This window comes from Centruroides sculpturatus, unplaced genomic scaffold (genome assembly GCF_000671375.1).
Source record: "Centruroides sculpturatus isolate CEXI.00-Female unplaced genomic scaffold, Cexi_2.0 scaffold37, whole genome shotgun sequence".
Lineage (NCBI taxonomy): Eukaryota > Metazoa > Arthropoda > Arachnida > Scorpiones > Buthidae > Centruroides > Centruroides sculpturatus.
Genome location: NW_019384346.1, coordinates 892,026 through 913,057, shown reverse-complemented (window position 1 = coordinate 913,057; position 21,032 = coordinate 892,026). Strand labels below are relative to the sequence as shown.

The 21,032-nt window shown below is 27.7% G+C and overlaps 1 protein-coding gene across 1 annotated transcript in view; it reads right to left on the bottom strand.

The window, feature by feature from the left end:
* LOC111635636 overlaps nucleotides 1-21,032 on the bottom strand; it is a 176,402-nt gene that overhangs the window by 29,725 nt on the left and 125,645 nt on the right. The window contains exons 25-37 of the mRNA XM_023380657.1: nucleotides 20,792-20,969; nucleotides 19,832-19,996; nucleotides 19,037-19,118; nucleotides 17,402-17,460; nucleotides 17,254-17,356; nucleotides 15,509-15,608; nucleotides 15,308-15,428; nucleotides 12,403-12,567; nucleotides 11,611-11,689; nucleotides 7,456-7,586; nucleotides 5,164-5,185; nucleotides 4,932-5,062; nucleotides 2,277-2,309 (exon numbers count right to left, since the gene is read on the bottom strand). Of these exons, the coding sequence (XP_023236425.1) occupies nucleotides 2,277-2,309; nucleotides 4,932-5,062; nucleotides 5,164-5,185; nucleotides 7,456-7,586; nucleotides 11,611-11,689; nucleotides 12,403-12,567; nucleotides 15,308-15,428; nucleotides 15,509-15,608; nucleotides 17,254-17,356; nucleotides 17,402-17,460; nucleotides 19,037-19,118; nucleotides 19,832-19,996; nucleotides 20,792-20,969 (1,369 nt within the window). The remainder of the gene's footprint in view (nucleotides 1-2,276; nucleotides 2,310-4,931; nucleotides 5,063-5,163; nucleotides 5,186-7,455; nucleotides 7,587-11,610; nucleotides 11,690-12,402; nucleotides 12,568-15,307; nucleotides 15,429-15,508; nucleotides 15,609-17,253; nucleotides 17,357-17,401; nucleotides 17,461-19,036; nucleotides 19,119-19,831; nucleotides 19,997-20,791; nucleotides 20,970-21,032) is intronic.

Here is a 21,032-nt window from a genome sequence, read left to right as displayed (position 1 = left end):
TACATATAATTATATATTAATTATATATAAATTAGGTACTGTATATATAATTATATATTAACTTAATTTATTGTAACTTTATTATAATTATATATATAATTTCCGCCGTCTAGTGCCACGCTACGGAGAGTTTAGGCTAGTAAGTTGAGTTTATTATTGTCTGTACAGTATGTAAATTAGGTATCGTAAGTCTAATACAGTACTGTAATTTTATACATTTCTTGTGAAAGAAACATTTCTTATTCAACAGCGATTAAAATTATTTATATTAATGATGACTCCAAAGGTCAAGTTATTTTTCTGCGAAAAATTCGTTATCAGAAATCGCGGCTGCCGTTTCGTGCTCTGTTCCACGACGAAAACAAGCTTGAGCAACGGCGTAGTCGAACGGTGCACACTTGGTAAGTAATTCTACAATTTTTTGTTTATAGCATAGTTTATACGGATTATTCCCAAAAAATTATACGTGTTTTGGAAACGTTGAGTGGAATTAGTCTAGAATTGGTTAATTTTATAGAAGAAAACCTTTCAAACAGCCTTAGTCCGTAAACTTCACACGTGTTGGGCTGCGATTGTCTCATGTATTTAATGATTCCTACAATGTAAAATTCGATTAATGTGGAACGTATCTAAGCGTTATAGGGGGGGTCTACTGTAACTGGTGTGAAGAAAACAAAAAACTATCTCAAGACAAACGTTTTCTACCTCCTTCTGAGTTCCTAGAAAACATTTGTCTTGAGATAGCTTTTTGTTTTCTTCACACTGGTTATTGGTTCTGTGTTCATCATTACATATTTCCTGGTGTGGTGTGTTGTTATGTATAAAAATCTATTAATATTTTTCTTTCCAAACTCCTTAATGCTGTTTTTGATTTATTCTTTTTCATTTATATTTTAAATTTGAAAAAACTCTATTAATAAAGATGAAAATTATATTTTTAAACAATTTGCTTTACTTCTCTTAATTCTGAACTGCTTTTCTAACATTACATATTCATTTAATAATGTTGTAATACTTGCAGTTAATATTGTAAAAAATTAGTTACATAGATTAAAACAATTAATTTTGATTTAGTTTAAAATATATAGCATGCATTTAAGCATAACATAATACTACAATATAATATAAATTTGAATGAACAGAGTTTTAACTTAAATTAAAAATCCAATGAGCAATTATTTATTTGGCATCATCACAATGCAGGGCTTCAATTTTTAATCATACTTTTTTAAATTCTCAAATTAGTAGTGTCATGCCCCTGTAGATCATACTTTTCCTCTAATCTTGATTAGAGGAAAAGTATGATCTACAGGGTAATAAGTTATCCGAACAACCTCAGTCCCCAATTGATTCGGATAAACGACGCTCTACTGTAGTATTTATTTTTCTATACATTATAAATTATACTTTTCCTGTTAGCAAGAGTCATACCAGTCATCTATTTAACTCCTTTCAGGGAAAAATTTTTGAATTGAAATAACATGACTTCCAGTTTGCATTGGAAGTTTGTATATAGTAAATCAGGGTCTCTTGCCCCTATTTTTTTCATGTCTGCTCTAGGCTTTCATCTCTTTAAATCTGTTCTCAAGATTAAGGACAGACAAGCAAACAACAATGGGAATTCATAGATCAATAATTTTTTCAAATTGCAGCCCAATAATGTACCATTTATATTTTGTTGAATCTATAACGTTAATTTCAGTTGAACCAAATGAGAAGTTAAGTAGTTTATTTTAAAGTATTTAACAATATTTCTTAAAGTAATCTTTTAATTTTTTAGTTAAGTATACATAGAGAAATAATGCTATTTCAGCAAAGAAGTCTGTTTATTATAGGTATAAAATGTCCTTGACTCATCTTCAGATGCAACATGAAACATACTTAACCAAACTTAAATCTGAAGTTGAGGCAGAAAGGCTCAAAATATTTTATCCTATAATAGATCTATTAGAATACAGTAGAGCGTCGTTTATCCGAAAGTCGGTTATCCAAAATAATTCCAATTGGCAAATTTAAATTTTCGCTAGTGCTGTGGCGCTGCAATCTTTGACTATATCTTGGGCTACTCCAATATTTTTTTTTGTTGAAGTGNAAATCATGCAAAAATAAAAAATGTTTTCATTTTTATTTCTACATGTTATTTATTTATTTTCTTTTTATTTTTAAATTCAGAAAAATGGCTGACTTTATTGAATTGACAACAGAAAAAAAATAACTTGTTTCAGTAAAAGAAAAAACGAATTTAATAAAATTATAATTAGTAATTTATTACTTACATGGTATATCATCATTAAATTCTCTTCCAGATCCTATATATAAAAAATAATATGGAGTTTATAAATAAATCATTGACAGAATTTTATGATTTTTAATACATTGGTTAAAATTAAAATTAAATTTGTTTTAAAACTAGGTCAATTATGTAAGAATTGGTTTTTCAATAATGCTTAAATGCAATAAGTAAAAATGCAATTTTGTTAAATAAATAAATCAAATTATATCTCTAAATTAGTCTGTTTTATTATGTTATAAATAGGAAATATGTTTAAAATTTATATACTGGATAACTGTAATTAAAGTATCCCTATTAAATGCTGTCTACAGTCCAAATGTAACCAAATCTGTTATGGTGACATTTCAAGACATGATAGAATTTCTTTAAAAAATAATTAGTACCAAAACTCACTACTATGGTACAGTGGCGTAGCAAACATAACTGGTGCCCGGGGCACAAAACTTTATTGGTGTCCCCTCCCCTTTCCAAAAACACATATAATATATAGAATTTACTCGTAATAAGAATATAATACAAATAATAATAGAATGTAGTACCTACCTTAAAATATCCATAAATCTTGTTTGTCTTGGAGACCATTTGGCACCCCTCTGCGAATGGCACCCGGGGCATGATAGACCCCCTTGCCCTCCTCGCTATGTTAGTACTATGGCACTTTTATTTGTATAAGAAACTCATGCTATGACTTTGGCAATGCAGGAAATACTGCTCAATGTGGCCTATTCTAAGAGCTGTAAAACTTGAAGACAATGAACAGTATGTTCAATGACCATACATGACCCTCTGTGATGCTTCTCTCATGCAGTGTAGTATTGTCTTTAACACTACAAATATACAACATGTTCTCAAAAAACCATACTTTTTAAGTTTCTCATGACTAAAAATCACAGAAATTAAGATCCAGAGAACAAGGTGGCCAGTTGGTAGGAAATGCACAGCTAATCACCCTGTTATCAATGAAATGTTGTTTCAGAAGCTGTTATATGCAATATGCAGGGAGCTCCATTTTGTATGAAAATGGTTGACTCAAGGCATTGTTACTATTGCAATTGAAGTATGATAAAACTGTTGTGCATCTCTCAGCATCTTTGGACCATCACAGAACATGTTACAGGTCCACTGGAACTAGCTTCTTCAAAGAAGAATGGTCAAAAGATAAATGTAGCTGTAAATCCACGTAAGACTAACTTTAGGTGAGTGCAGTGGAATCTGCTAGAAAACATGAGCGTTTTCCATGGCTCAAATGCAATACTTAAAGTTTTCAGAGTTCCACTTAAGTGAAATTGTGCATTGTCACTCCACAGGATCTTCCATGACCACTACATATCCACTTCATTACATACACCATATTCTGGTAAGGAAGGTCAATGCAATGATCAGGCAGATTTCTCCATCATCAACAAGCAATTGCTGGTTTGGCTAATCTTAGATAGATAATGCATCAAATTTCTCAATACCTTCCACACTGTTATAGGATATACTCAACTGCTGTGACACTGCATATGCTTACTGGTACCTGCGATATTATTCATTGGCTTTTCAATGACAGCCATGGGACCATCAACAACTTTTGAAGCAATAGATATGTACTATCTATTGCTTCAAAATAGATAGTACATATTCTATATAGATAGATAGATAATAGATAGTACTATATAGATAGTACAGTTTCCACAGATAGATATGTCTGTGGAAACTGGAATCTGGTTCAACTGAGTTGAACTCCATTCCAGTTTCCACAGACTGAATTCTCCTGAGGACAGGGAGTCAATGGTCCTCAGTGCAAATTCTTAAATGGTGAAATTCCTGAAGTGCAGTCTTAGCATTACCATTATTTTCATAAAACAACTTCACAAGAAATGCATATTCTGGCAAAGTGATAGCCATTGTAGCTTAAAAAAATAATAATCAACAGTTGTTGTCACTTTTATATCTAGAATTCAGCTGAAAGATGTATGCTTGTTCAAATAAATCTTCTTTTTCATTGCTTACAGTGCCAAAAGTGTCACACTGGTAAATTATAGTATGGTACTAATTTTGTTTTTATAGGAATATCTTTGCATGTCATGAAATATTACCATACCAGATTTAATTGCATTTGGACTGCTAAATATCTCTAGACAGCATTGAATAAAGGCACTTTAATTACAATCACCCAATATATTAGAATAATAAAGAAATGATGATTACAATTACTATATAATACTTCACACAGTTATAATTTATTTAATAATTTGCTTGATATCCATTTTAATCATACTTTTTCAAAGTTATTATTTAAACCCAATCTTCATTTATATTTCTACTTATAACGACAATTTAAAACTTATGTAGAACCTCAAATACTTATTTTAAAATATATTAAGAATAATTAATAAATGCTACCAAAAGAATATAATTTTCAGTTTCTGAAACTGATTATCTTATTGCATACTAATCAACACCATTTCAAAAAATTTTTCTCATTGATTGTTTTAGCTTTTATAACATCATCAAATGTTTGTATACTATAATAGTGTCATTATTAAAAATACTTTTTTAATTATATTATTATACTATTAAAAACGTTTTTTTAACATGTTAATTGTTCCATAAAAGTGATCAATAAGTTTATAATATTAAAAAATATACTAACGTTGTGTGCAGTAAGGAACACCTCTTACACTTGTTCCAGGAAGTTGTTGACCATATTCATTTACACACCAACAGATTCCCACATCTTCCATGCATTGTAATGGTTCCCATTCTCCAGTTTTTTTGTTACATCTATAAATTTATAAAGATAAATAACTAAATTTCAAATATTTAAGTGTATACAAATAACATGTAAACTAAAAAAATTAAAACTCACACAAAAAATCAGCTACTTAGTTTTTACATGAACATAATCTTTATCATATAAACAGTTATTTTTAATTAAGTTAAGAATTCCATTAATAGACATCATAAATGTCTCCCTATAGTTTAGATTATTAAAAATTACATGTAAAAATAATCAATTAGTATCTACCAGCAAACTGTAGTATCTTACCAACAAAATGTTTAATATACAGATGAATGTTTTTAATTACCTTCAGTAATCATCATTAGCAGATTACAGATTAAATTCAAGCAAAACATTTCAAATTTAAACAAATATTCAATAAATTATGCTTACATATCCATTACTATGGCACTTTTATTTGTATAAGAAACTCATGCTATGACTTTGGCAATGCAGGAAATACTGCTCAATGTGGCCTATTCTAAGAGCTGTAAAACTTGAAGACAATGAACAGTATGTTCAATGACCATACATGACCCTCTGTGATGCTTCTCTCATGCAGTGTAGTATTGTCTTTAACACTACAAATATACAACATGTTCTCAAAAAACCATACTTTTTAAGTTTCTCATGACTAAAAATCACAGAAATTAAGATCCAGAGAACAAGGTGGCCAGTTGGTAGGAAATGCACAGCTAATCACCCTGTTATCAATGAAATGTTGTTTCAGAAGCTGTTATATGCAATATGCAGGGAGCTCCATTTTGTATGAAAATGGTTGACTCAAGGCATTGTTACTATTGCAATTGAAGTATGATAAAACTGTTGTGCATCTCTCAGCATCTTTGGACCATCACAGAACATGTTACAGGTCCACTGGAACTAGCTTCTTCAAAGAAGAATGGTCAAAAGATAAATGTAGCTGTAAATCCACGTAAGACTAACTTTAGGTGAGTGCAGTGGAATCTGCTAGAAAACATGAGCGTTTTCCATGGCTCAAATGCAATACTTAAAGTTTTCAGAGTTCCACTTAAGTGAAATTGTGCATTGTCACTCCACAGGATCTTCCATGACCGCTACATATCCACTTCATTACATACACCATATTCTGGTAAGGAAGGTCAATGCAAAGATCAGGCAGATTTCCCCATCATCAACAAGCAATTGCTGGTTTGGCTAATCTTAGATAGATAATGCATCAAATTTCTCAATACCTTCCACACTGTCATAGGATATACTCAACTGCTGTGACACTGCATATGCTTACTGGTACCTGCGATATTATTCATTGGCTTTTCAATGACAGCCATGGGACCATCAACAACTTTTGAAGCAATAGATATGTACTATCTATTGCTTCAAAATAGATAGTACATATTCTATATAGATAGATAGATAATAGATAGTACTATATAGATAGTACAGTTTCCACAGATAGATATGTCTGTGGAAACTGGAATCTGGTTCAACTGAGTTGAACTCCATTCCAGTTTCCACAGACTGAATTCTCCTGAGGACAGGGAGTCAATGGTCCTCAGTGCAAATTCTTAAATGGTGAAATTCCTGAAGTGCAGTCTTAGCATTACCATTATTTTCATAAAACAACTTCACAAGAAATGCATATTCTGGCAAAGTGATAGCCATTGTAGCTTAAAAAAATAATAATAATCAACAGTTGTTGTCACTTTTATATCTAGAATTCAGCTGAAAGATGTATGCTTGTTCAAATAAATCTTCTTTTTCATTGCTTACAGTGCCAAAAGTGTCACACTGGTAAATTATAGTATGGTACTAATTTTGTTTTTATAGGAATATCTTTGCATGTCATGAAATATTACCATACCAGATTTAATTGCATTTGGACTGCTAAATATCTCTAGACAGCATTGAATAAAGGCACTTTAATTACAATCACCCAATATATTAGAATAATAAAGAAATGATGATTACAATTACTATATAATACTTCACACAGTTATAATTTATTTAATAATTTGCTTGATATCCATTTTAATCATACTTTTTCAAAGTTATTATTTAAACCCAATCTTCATTTATATTTCTACTTATAACGACAATTTAAAACTTATGTAGAACCTCAAATACTTATTTTAAAATATATTAAGAATAATTAATAAATGCTACCAAAAGAATATAATTTTCAGTTTCTGAAACTGATTATCTTATTGCATACTAATCAACACCATTTCAAAAAATTTTTCTCATTGATTGTTTTAGCTTTTATAACATCATCAAATGTTTGTATACTATAATAGTGTCATTATTAAAAATACTTTTTTAATTATATTATTATACTATTAAAAACGTTTTTTTAACATGTTAATTGTTCCATAAAAGTGATCAATAAGTTTATAATATTAAAAAATATACTAACGTTGTGTGCAGTAAGGAACACCTCTTACACTTGTTCCAGGAAGTTGTTGACCATATTCATTTACACACCAACAGATTCCCACATCTTCCATGCATTGTAATGGTTCCCATTCTCCAGTTTTTTTGTTACATCTATAAATTTATAAAGATAAATAACTAAATTTCAAATATTTAAGTGTATACAAATAACATGTAAACTAAAAAAATTAAAACTCACACAAAAAATCAGCTACTTAGTTTTTACATGAACATAATCTTTATCATATAAACAGTTATTTTTAATTAAGTTAAGAATTCCATTAATAGACATCATAAATGTCTCCCTATAGTTTAGATTATTAAAAATTACATGTAAAAATAATCAATTAGTATCTACCAGCAAACTGTAGTATCTTACCAACAAAATGTTTAATATACAGATGAATGTTTTTAATTACCTTCAGTAATCATCATTAGCAGATTACAGATTAAATTCAAGCAAAACATTTCAAATTTAAACAAATATTCAATAAATTATGCTTACATATCCATAACATGTGCATTCTTAAACAGTTTAAATAATCTAATGTTGCAAAATTTAACTAAAGCAATATATAAATTTCTATATAAAATTGATAATATCAGTAATTGTAAAAAGTGATTTATTTGACTCCTCTAATATATGACTTCTGTTCAGTTCAGAAAAATTCATTCTGAAGATGAGGGATTTAGCTCAAAAATAATTTTAAACTATTTTAATATTTTTCTAAGCAATGTGGACAGTGTAGAAAGTAAATGTTTAGTTTTCATGTTTATATATATTTAATCTGAAGTTTAAATGCTTCTAAATTATTTCTTCCTTAAAGATTTAATGACACATATTGAAATAAAATTTAATGTACAGTAAGACCTTGCTTAACGCCACCTCGCTTAACGCTGATTTGATATAATGTGATCTGCTTGAAGCCTGAAAAAAGCTCAAAATTTACAGCAATTTAAATTATCGCGGCATTTCATTGATTCATATATNGCTCTCATGTAATTCTGTTAGAAATTTTAAAATGTCTGTTCAATAATTTTTGTTAGTTTTTCTTGAAACATGACCAAACAGTTACTGTAATTCCACTGATCTGTTCAATTCAAATGTTTTAGATACTCTTGACCTATTATTCATACATTCCTAAAGTGTTAAGAAATTTTAGATTTTTCAAAATCAATAAAAATCAAAGCTACATTTTTTAGTATATCAAAAACTATATTACTTTATTTTTGTATCATTTTGTATAAAAATCTAATGACAAACACAGAAGCAGTACAGTCGACCCTCCTATAACGTGGGTTTCTATAACAGAAATTCCTATAACGTAGCGAAAAAATTGTAGCAATATTTGTATAAAGGAACTCCTAAAACGTCGTCACCGACTCGTGTTGCGACAAGATTGATAGAATCTGGACCAATAGTGGATGAGCAGCCAAACTACTTTCCTCCGCCCTGCGCCATGCTATCGAGAGTTTAGGCAGCTAAATTGAGTTTGCTATCGTCTGTACAGCATTATGTATAAATTATATATAAATTAGGTACTGTACATATAATTATATATTAATTATATATAAATTAGGTACTGTATACATAATTATATATTAACTTAATTTATTGTAACTTTATTATAATTATATATATAATTTCCGCCGTCTAGTGCCACGCTACGGAGAGTTTAGGCTAGTAAGTTGAGTTTATTATTGTCTGTACAGTATGTAAATTAGGTATCGTAAGTCTAATACAGTACTGTAATTTTATACATTTCTTGTGAAAGAAACATTTCTTATTCAACAGCGATTAAAATTATTTATATTAATGATGACTCCAAAGGTCAAGTTATTTTTCTGCGAAAAATTCGTTATCAGAAATCGCGGCTGCCGTTTCGTGCTCTGTTCCACGACGAAAACAAGCTTGAGCAACGGCGTAGTCGAACGGTGCACACTTGGTAAGTAATTCTACAATTTTTTGTTTATAGCATAGTTTATACGGATTATTCCCAAAAAATTATACGTGTTTTGGAAACGTTGAGTGGAATTAGTCTAGAATTGGTTAATTTTATAGAAGAAAACCTTTCAAACAGCCTTAGTCCGTAAACTTCACACGTGTTGGGCTGCGATTGTCTCATGTATTTAATGATTCCTACAATGTAAAATTCGATTAATGTGGAACGTATCTAAGCGTTATAGGGGGGGTCTACTGTAACTGGTGTGAAGAAAACAAAAAACTATCTCAAGACAAACGTTTTCTACCTCCTTCTGAGTTCCTAGAAAACATTTGTCTTGAGATAGCTTTTTGTTTTCTACACACTGGTTATTGGTTCTGTGTTCATCATTACATATTTCCTGGTGTGGTGTGTTGTTATGTATAAAAATCTATTAATATTTTTCTTTCCAAACTCCTTAATGCTGTTTTTGATTTATTCTTTTTCATTTATATTTTAAATTTGAAAAAACTCTATTAATAAAGATGAAAATTATATTTTTAAACAATTTGCTTTACTTCTCTTAATTCTGAACTGCTTTTCTAACATTACATATTCATTTAATAATGTTGTAATACTTGCAGTTAATATTGTAAAAAATTAGTTACATAGATTAAAACAATTAATTTTGATTTAGTTTAAAATATATAGCATGCATTTAAGCATAACATAATACTACAATATAATATAAATTTGAATGAACAGAGTTTTAACTTAAATTAAAAATCCAATGAGCAATTATTTATTTGGCATCATCACAATGCAGGGCTTCAATTTTTAATCATACTTTTTTAAATTCTCAAATTAGTAGTGTCATGCCCCTGTAGATCATACTTTTCCTCTAATCTTGATTAGAGGAAAAGTATGATCTACAGGGTAATAAGTTATCCGAACAACCTCAGTCCCCAATTGATTCGGATAAACGACGCTCTACTGTAGTATTTATTTTTCTATACATTATAAATTATACTTTTCCTGTTAGCAAGAGTCATACCAGTCATCTATTTAACTCCTTTCAGGGAAAAATTTTTGAATTGAAATAACATGACTTCCAGTTTGCATTGGAAGTTTGTATATAGTAAATCAGGGTCTCTTGCCCCTATTTTTTTCATGTCTGCTCTAGGCTTTCATCTCTTTAAATCTGTTCTCAAGATTAAGGACAGACAAGCAAACAACAATGGGAATTCATAGATCAATAATTTTTTCAAATTGCAGCCCAATAATGTACCATTTATATTTTGTTGAATCTATAATGTTAATTTCAGTTGAACCAAATGAGAAGTTAAGTAGTTTATTTTAAAGTATTTAACAATATTTCTTAAAGTAATCTTTTAATTTTTTAGTTAAGTATACATAGAGAAATAATGCTATTTCAGCAAAGAAGTCTGTTTATTATAGGTATAAAATGTCCTTGACTCATCTTCAGATGCAACATGAAACATACTTAACCAAACTTAAATCTGAAGTTGAGGCAGAAAGGCTCAAAATATTTTATCCTATAATAGATCTATTAGAATACAGTAGAGCGTCGTTTATCCGAAAGTCGGTTATCCAAAATAATTCCAATTGGCAAATTTAAATTTTCGCTAGTGCTGTGGCGCTGCAATCTTTGACTATATCTTGGGCTACTCCAATATTTTTTTTTGTTGAAGTGTGTTTTAGCTGGCAGCACTGGAACTTTTGTGTGGTGTTTTTCTGAGGACTGTGTGTCATGCTGAATCGAACGTTTTTGATACTAGATCAACTTCTAAAGTATATTTTTTTTTTGTTTTTATATTTTTCAATATATTTATTTTGTTTCTACAAAATAAAGAAATAATTTTTAATGATACAATAGCCACGATTATTATTTAAAAAAGTTTACGTTAGGCTTAACATCGACGAAAATTCAACGCGAAGTGGCATGCAATGGAGAAAAATTTCAACATGGGATAGGTTAATATATTTTTTCGTACATAATCGGTTATCCGAAAAATAAGTTATCCGAACAACCTCAGTCCCCAATTGATTCGGATAAACGACGCTCTACTGTAGTATTTATTTTTCTATGTATATAACATGGGGTCAGAACAGGCTGATGACAGTTAAATATAGTTAAATTATTGTAAAAATTACTTCTAATTTAAAATAATTCATATAATATTAAAATATATTACTTAGGAATAAAGATCACATTTTCACTGTTCTTTAGTAATTTGTAATTATGTTCCCAAGTATGTTCACATGATGATATAACTGAAAAATAATATAAAATATATTTTAAATGATTTTAATATTATTTATAACCTCACTAATTATTAATTTAATATAATTGTCAGAAAATATATTTCTTCAATGTGAAATTTGAAGAAACTATTACCCTAATCATAATATCAAACAATTTATTAAAGTCCTATTTTTACAGATTTAAATATTATAATGAATAAAATAAAATCAGTTTAAAGAAAATTTATGCCTTTTTTTTCAAAAAAAATATTTTTTTCAACTTTTACAATTTCAAAATGTAAAAGTTGAAAAAGTTTATAAATTTTTATTTTTTTATATTTATTATTAACAAAGTTTTACAATATAAATAATGTAATTTTATAAATGATTTATAAAATAACATATTCTTATATAAAATACTTGCTTTTCTCATAAAAATTTTATCCATAAAAAAAAAAATACAAATTGTAACACTAAACTAATTTGTTTTGTTAATTTTTTATATAAGCTTTATTGATTTCTCTTTCTAATTTTTGACAGAAAAAATACATATTATAAATTTTTAATACAATTTTTTATTGAAGTAGTAATTTGGTTTCTTTTCTGTTATCAAAAATTCAGTACCAATAGAATTTTAGTCTCTTTTTATTCCTTTAAATGTTTCCCATCATAATTTTAGGATTTTTGTTATAAGTTAAAAAAAAAAATATTCAAATTTTTTAAAAATAAACAAACAGAAATACCTGCACAAGTATTTTCACAATGTTCTCTAGAAGCAAAATTATTCAAGCTACCACCACATCCACCATAATAAAACTTTTTACATATTTTGTCCTTTTGATCAAAATACCAACGAGGAAGAGATGCTTTACAATGTCCAGGATCAAGTTTTTGATAGCAAACATCTCCTAAAAAATTATATTTATGTAATAATTTTTTCNAACTACTAATTATAAATTAAATTTTAATATAAAAATTTGTTTGTTTTTGAAATGTCTATCAAATATGTTTGTTTTAAAAAAATTAAGAAAAGCATCTCAAGTACTGATTCTATAAACAGTAATACCAAAAATACATATAATTTATAATTATAGTACTTATTTTATAGATCCCATAACAATTAAGAGTACATTTGTAAAGTTGAATGAATTAAATGAGAATGACATCATTATTATTTCTTTTGCCAGACATTGCAACTGATTCATTTACAACAAAATGCCTATTTCTAAAATTTGTAAATGTTGTTAGTGTATTCTTATTCAAAATATTTTTCTTAAATTGCTCACTTATTTCTATCATTTCACCTTTTAATCCACAATTGACACCTTTGAGCAGATTTAGAAACATCAATATCACCATGCACCATTTTCTTTACAATGTAAACCAATTCTTTCCTTCATGAATTTTGTTACAGTTCTTTTTGAAATATCAACTACAATAAAGCATGCACAGTGAATAGAATTAGTACTTTATAACAGACTTGTTAGTAATTTGTTTAACTCATTCAGCTTTATCAATGTTCTCTATGTTTATAAGTAATTATGCATGCATCATATAATTCACACTACATATTTTAAGTTAGTTCTAATGAAATAAAATGAAATATTGAAGTTGTTAGAATTAATTAATTTAGTACTAAATTTATATATAAGCTTATATATTTTTCCTAAAATGTCTCAGTAATCTATAAGTATAATATCATTTTCTTCAAACATATCCTCTCTCTCTCTCTCTCTCTCTCTGGTACTCAGTTGCATACATCCTTTGTTTGGCATGTATTCACACAAGAAACTGAAAAGAATCTAAACTACATATGATAGATCTTAGATGGACCTTTCTTGTCTGCAATAAATAGATTACTTGATCATTTTTGTTCAATCCAAGTGAACTTTTTGCCTAAATTGAAAAAATACAGTAGAGTGTTGATTATTTGAATCAATTGGGGACTGAGGTTGTTCAGAAAATCGATTTTTCGGATAACTGATTACATATGAAAAAATACATTATTAATATAATATATTAATAATGTATTTTTTCAATAATAGTATATTAATATACACCATATTTAAATTTTTCTCCGTTGCATGTCACTTCGCGTTGAATTTTTATCAATGTTAAGCCTAACAAAAATTTTTATAATAATAATCGTAACTATTGTATCGTTAAAAATTTCTTTATTCTGTACAAACAAAATAAATATTGAAAAATATAAAAACAAAAGAAATTATACTTTAGAAGTTAATCTAGTATCAAAAACATTTGATTCAGCACAACACAGTCTGACTGAAATGCTTTCAGTTAACCAATGTTTTGGTTGATCGGCATTCAAATAATCGACGTTCTACTGCATATAGTAAAGGATGGCCTCATTTTATGCCAGTGATATTTCAGGAGGAGGCAGCAAAAACAAAATTGGTGCAAAATAAATCCATTTTATTATGGAATAAATAGAGATGTGTTCCAGGCATCCATGAATGAATATACAGTAGAGCATCAACTATCTGACTCAATTGGTAACTGGGGTTGGTCGGATAACCGAAAAGTATGAAAAAATACATTATTAGTATAGTATATCGCTATTAACCTACTTCACGTTGAATTTTCATTGATGTTAAGCCTAACAAAACTTTTTTAAAAATAATAATCGTCGCTATTGTATCATTAAAAATTATTTTTAAATTATTTTATTGCTCACAAAACAAACAACCACTCAGAATTAGAAAATTAAGCCTCGTTTAAATACTGGCCTCCCTTTCATGGTTGAGCCAGTGTTGCCAGCTAAAACATGCAAAAATTTAACAAAAATAATATTAAAGTAGCCAAGACATAGTCAAATATTGTAGCGCCACATCACTAGCAAACATTTGAATTTGTCAACTAGAATGTGGTCGGTTAACCAATGTGACGGTTGATAGGGGGGTCGGATAATCGATGCTCTACTGTTTTGTACTGTGTATATATTTTTCAATAACAGATTTAATACTGAATCTTTTACAAACACAAAATAATATCATCAACATCATTGAGAAAGTGCACAAAACTAAACTAATTTTAACTTATATCATTGACATCACTATGCCAAACACACAATGTACAAAATAGCTGTACAGAAAAACTAAGTAAATATACTGAACTCTCAAGAAATAAAACACCTATAGAAAATGAATAAAGTCCACAGGAATTATCCCTCATTTGTTACCTAAAAGCTTGAATACAATACACATTCACTCAAATTTATATAGATCTTTACAAAAAGCTGGTAACTTGCCATACTGTCAGAAAATTTCTTCAAACTGTTTAAGGTTTCATACTGTCTCAGAGGCTTGGCCGTTAAGCCCATCTGTGAGATTGGATACTGGACACGATTCAAGAATGATACACAGTAAGAATAATAAGTTATAATTTCTGTATTATTATTATTTCTTTATAACTGAAATCAATGATGCAATTTTTATACCATCACTGTGTTTATCTCATACAGCAGTGTCAATGCATACAACTTCAGTTCTGTGATGATAACCCTAGTTAAGGGTCATCATCACAGAACTGATATAACTTGTCATCACAGAACAGATCTAACTTATCATTGATGGATGACCCTAGTTAAGGGTCATCCATCAATGATAAGTTAGACTGAGAATCATGTACTTTCATAAAACATTATAAAAAAATCTAAAATTGTTTGTTGTGTCTTTCTTTTCCTCTTCTTCAGAATTTCATAAGGTACTAAGACTTCATTTAAACTAATTCTTACAAAGTCACTTAATTCCTAATGAGAGTCCACTTTGCAACATTTTTTTATCAATGAGTTGGAATTAGAAATTACTTAAGGGCATCAGTAGTTAATACCTTTATAACACACTGATTATCATCATTCATTTCCTCCTTTCTTTGTGCATCTAAATGCTCTATCAAATTTGCTAATTCTTCTACATTTGCAAAAAATATTCTGCACATTATGAAAAAAAAATTTGTTGAGTTTTTTGGAGAAAATTTGAAACAAGCATTATTTTGTTAAGTGGCAAAAAATGAAGGCAACCTGTAGAACAATTTCATTAATGTGATAAATTATTTCTCATTGTAATAGTTTTAAATTAAGTATTCACAAAAGTCTAGCACAAGCTGTAACTGTTATAATTAAAATAATATATATAAAATAATTTTACATACAGTAACAATGGATATAATGTTATATAATGTAAATTAAATTTTAAAAATTAAAAACTTTTTCATTAATTTCTATTGAATATAACTGTAATTATGTTCATAATAAAATTTATGCAAAATGAAATTTTAAACAAGATTTACTGCATCAATTATAATTAATAATGCCATGAAGCAGAGGAGGTCATACAAATCTGTGAAAAGCGGGGACTCTGGGCCAACCCCATCCCACATACAGAATGGAAATTAAATAAAGAAGAAAGATCTGTGAAATCCTTCTTTATAAGAGTCCTGACATCAGTTAAGATAAATTATTATTTCACATCCTAGCTAGTGAGTTGGTTCTTTTCTGAGTGGAAAAAGTATTTTAAAAACTTGACCAGAATTTTAGGATGGTTTAATTTAAATATGTTAAATAACATGGGATATGTGAATTAGTGAATTATGTGGGCCGACGATGGAGTTAGGCATTAATTAAATAGTACAACAATTAAGAATATATCTATATATTTATTTATGCAAGAACTATATCATATATATGTATTAAATGGAAATTCAAAAACTATAATAAGAATAAAATAAAAAATGTTTGGTTTTGATATTTCTATAAGATAACATCAAATTCCAACCTACTAAATTTATCCCTGATGAGAGAGAATTTACATAATAAAATTATATTAGTACATGCATGCTCTACATAGCGAGTTGAGAGTTCTTGGGAACAAGCCATAGTAGAGAACTGGGAGAGGGACGAGAGTATTGGCTGAAGCATTGGCAAAAGCTTTAGCAAGAACAAGTTTTAAGATGAATTCTTACCTTTCATAGAAAATCCCATACAATAGAATTATTACAAAAAGTTCTCTACAATTCTGCTGCACAACAGAAGTCATTGCACTCTAGAGAGAGAGAGAGACATTGCACTTTAGCTATCATTTTTGGAGGAACTAAATGGCTTTCCTCTAGAGAAAAAGGAAATTCCTTTTTCAACTTTAATAAAAATTTTGATAGGTAAGTTTCTATCGAAAATTAATAACAATTATTTTAAATAAATTTTTCAATAATATAATCTCTCAACTCCATATTCTCACAAAAGTTAATAAAAAAAAAACTGTTTGAATAGAGGAATGCTTATGTAACTAAACTGTTCCAGAGAGTAAACTGTGATTTTGCTTTTCTTTTGTAGATTCATTTTTTTTTTGCATTTAAAAGTTTAATTATTTCTATTTATTTGCTTCATTAATCCATTTAATAAACTTCATTATCATTTGCAAGCAAGTTGTCTGCTCTAAATTTTACTATGACAGTAATTATAGAATTGTTATGTACAGTACATATATCTATATAATTTCTTTACTATTAAATAAATATAATGTAAATTTAAAATATATAGGAATATTAAAAAGGCCTAATAATGATATATAAGTATTTACCTTTTCAAAGCAGCTCTTAAGTGAAGATTTAGACTATGAATAGCAAGATTAATTGTAGAATATGGAGAATTCTTTAATTTATTTGGTAAATTTCTTTCATNCTCTATTAATAAAGATGAAAATTATATTTTTAAACAATTTGCTTTACTTCTCTTAATTCTGAACTGCTTTTCTAACATTACATATTCATTTAATAATGTTGTAATACTTGCAGTTAATATTGTAAAAAATTAGTTACATAGATTAAAACAATTAATTTTGATTTAGTTTAAAATATATAGCATGCATTTAAGCATAACATAATACTACAATATAATATAAATTTGAATGAACAGAGTTTTAACTTAAATTAAAAATCCAATGAGCAATTATTTATTTGGCATCATCACAATGCAGGGCTTCAATTTTTAATCATACTTTTTTAAATTCTCAAATTAGTAGTGTCATGCCCCTGTAGATCATACTTTTCCTCTAATCTTGATTAGAGGAAAAGTATGATCTACAGGGTAATAAGTTATCCGAACAACCTCAGTCCCCAATTGATTCGGATAAACGACGCTCTACTGTAGTATTTATTTTTCTATACATTATAAATTATACTTTTCCTGTTAGCAAGAGTCATACCAGTCATCTATTTAACTCCTTTCAGGGAAAAATTTTTGAATTGAAATAACATGACTTCCAGTTTGCATTGGAAGTTTGTATATAGTAAATCAGGGTCTCTTGCCCCTATTTTTTTCATGTCTGCTCTAGGCTTTCATCTCTTTAAATCTGTTCTCAAGATTAAGGACAGACAAGCAAACAACAATGGGAATTCATAGATCAATAATTTTTTCAAATTGCAGCCCAATAATGTACCATTTATATTTTGTTGAATCTATAATGTTAATTTCAGTTGAACCAAATGAGAAGTTAAGTAGTTTATTTTAAAGTATTTAACAATATTTCTTAAAGTAATCTTTTAATTTTTTAGTTAAGTATACATAGAGAAATAATGCTATTTCAGCAAAGAAGTCTGTTTATTATAGGTATAAAATGTCCTTGACTCATCTTCAGATGCAACATGAAACATACTTAACCAAACTTAAATCTGAAGTTGAGGCAGAAAGGCTCAAAATATTTTATCCTATAATAGATCTATTAGAATACAGTAGAGCGTCGTTTATCCGAAAGTCGGTTATCCAAAATAATTCCAATTGGCAAATTTAAATTTTCGCTAGTGCTGTGGCGCTGCAATCTTTGACTATATCTTGGGCTACTCCAATATTTTTTTTTGTTGAAGTGTGTTTTAGCTGGCAGCACTGGAACTTTTGTGTGGTGTTTTTCTGAGGACTGTGTGTCATGCTGAATCGAACGTTTTTGATACTAGATCAACTTCTAAAGTATATTTTTTTTTTGTTTTTATATTTTTCAATATATTTATTTTGTTTCTACAAAATAAAGAAATAATTTTTAATGATACAATAGCCACGATTATTATTTAAAAAAGTTTACGTTAGGCTTAACATCGACGAAAATTCAACGCGAAGTGGCATGCAATGGAGAAAAATTTCAACATGGGATAGGTTAATATATTTTTTCGTACATAATCGGTTATCCGAAAAATAAGTTATCCGAACAACCTCAGTCCCCAATTGATTCGGATAAACGACGCTCTACTGTAGTATTTATTTTTCTATGTATATAACATGGGGTCAGAACAGGCTGATGACAGTTAAATATAGTTAAATTATTGTAAAAATTACTTCTAATTTAAAATAATTCATATAATATTAAAATATATTACTTAGGAATAAAGATCACATTTTCACTGTTCTTTAGTAATTTGTAATTATGTTCCCAAGTATGTTCACATGATGATATAACTGAAAAATAATATAAAATATATTTTAAATGATTTTAATATTATTTATAACCTCACTAATTATTAATTTAATATAATTGTCAGAAAATATATTTCTTCAATGTGAAATTTGAAGAAACTATTACCCTAATCATAATATCAAACAATTTATTAAAGTCCTATTTTTACAGATTTAAATATTATAATGAATAAAATAAAATCAGTTTAAAGAAAATTTATGCCTTTTTTTTCAAAAAAAATATTTTTTTCAACTTTTACAATTTCAAAATGTAAAAGTTGAAAAAGTTTATAAATTTTTATTTTTTTATATTTATTATTAACAAAGTTTTACAATATAAATAATGTAATTTTATAAATGATTTATAAAATAACATATTCTTATATAAAATACTTGCTTTTCTCATAAAAATTTTATCCATAAAAAAAAAAATACAAATTGTAACACTAAACTAATTTGTTTTGTTAATTTTTTATATAAGCTTTATTGATTTCTCTTTCTAATTTTTGACAGAAAAAATACATATTATAAATTTTTAATACAATTTTTTATTGAAGTAGTAATTTGGTTTCTTTTCTGTTATCAAAAATTCAGTACCAATAGAATTTTAGTCTCTTTTTATTCCTTTAAATGTTTCCCATCATAATTTTAGGATTTTTGTTATAAGTTAAAAAAAAAAAATATTCAAATTTTTAAAAATAAACAAACAGAAATACCTGCACAAGTATTTTCACAATGTTCTCTAGAAGCAAAATTATTCAAGCTACCACCACATCCACCATAATAAAACTTTTTACATATTTTGTCCTTTTGATCAAAATACCAACGAGGAAGAGATGCTTTACAATGTCCAGGATCAAGTTTTTGATAGCAAACATCTCCTAAAAAATTATATTTATGTAATAATTTTTTCATACAATTATAGAATTGTTACTAGTTTATAGATAATATTAAAGATATATTATTGAACTAGATATATTAAGACATGCAGTAAAAAAGATGTACTATTTTTTTAGACTTTAGTACTTTATCTTAATAGAACTTTTCTTTCTGAATGTTTTTTAGCATTCAGAAAGAAAAGTTCTATTAAGATAAAGGTTTATATAAAATATAATTTATAATATATTATTTACTTTAAACATTTAAATTTGATTTTAAGATGAAATAATCTAAAAACTTTTAATGTTTTTTTTTAATAACAAATATCAAATAAAAAATTCTTATTGTTATTCCAAATTCTAGTAAGAATTTTTCATGGATTACTCATAAAAATCATTTATATACAAGAAATAGAAAAAAATAAAAGAAATTGGGAGAATAATGATTAGTGAATATGTAAATGATTAATGAAATGGTTAATATATGAAAGAATGATTAAAAAGTTGAATAGAAAAGTAATATTACAAAAGAGAAATATTTTTAGAGACATATTTTTATTAAAAACATCAAAAAATCTGTTAATTTTATATTATCTTTATTTTAAAAATTTCACTTCAAGATTTTTCATTGAAGTGAAACTAAAATTTTAAATTTATTCTACAGACTAGCACAGTTAAAACTACATAAACTCAACATCAACTTAATTAGTCATTTCTTTTGAGTCTTCATTTTATTTCTTTGGTTTGATTTAAGCAACATGATTTCAATTACTCTACTCATTAATTTGTAAATCTTACTTGGCTTTGGACAACAAACAGCATATTCTCCAAGAGGACTAAGATGGCACTTATGTGATGAAGGACATTGTCCACCCAGAGGACCACATTGAAAAAGACTACTGGAATTGATATTATGTAATGGTTCTCCAAAAGGACATGGATTTTCAAGATTTGGAAGACCTGAAATTAAAAAAAAAAATTTTTAAATAATCATTAAATGAAAAACTAGTTCAAACTTAAAAATGAAATAAAGACATGG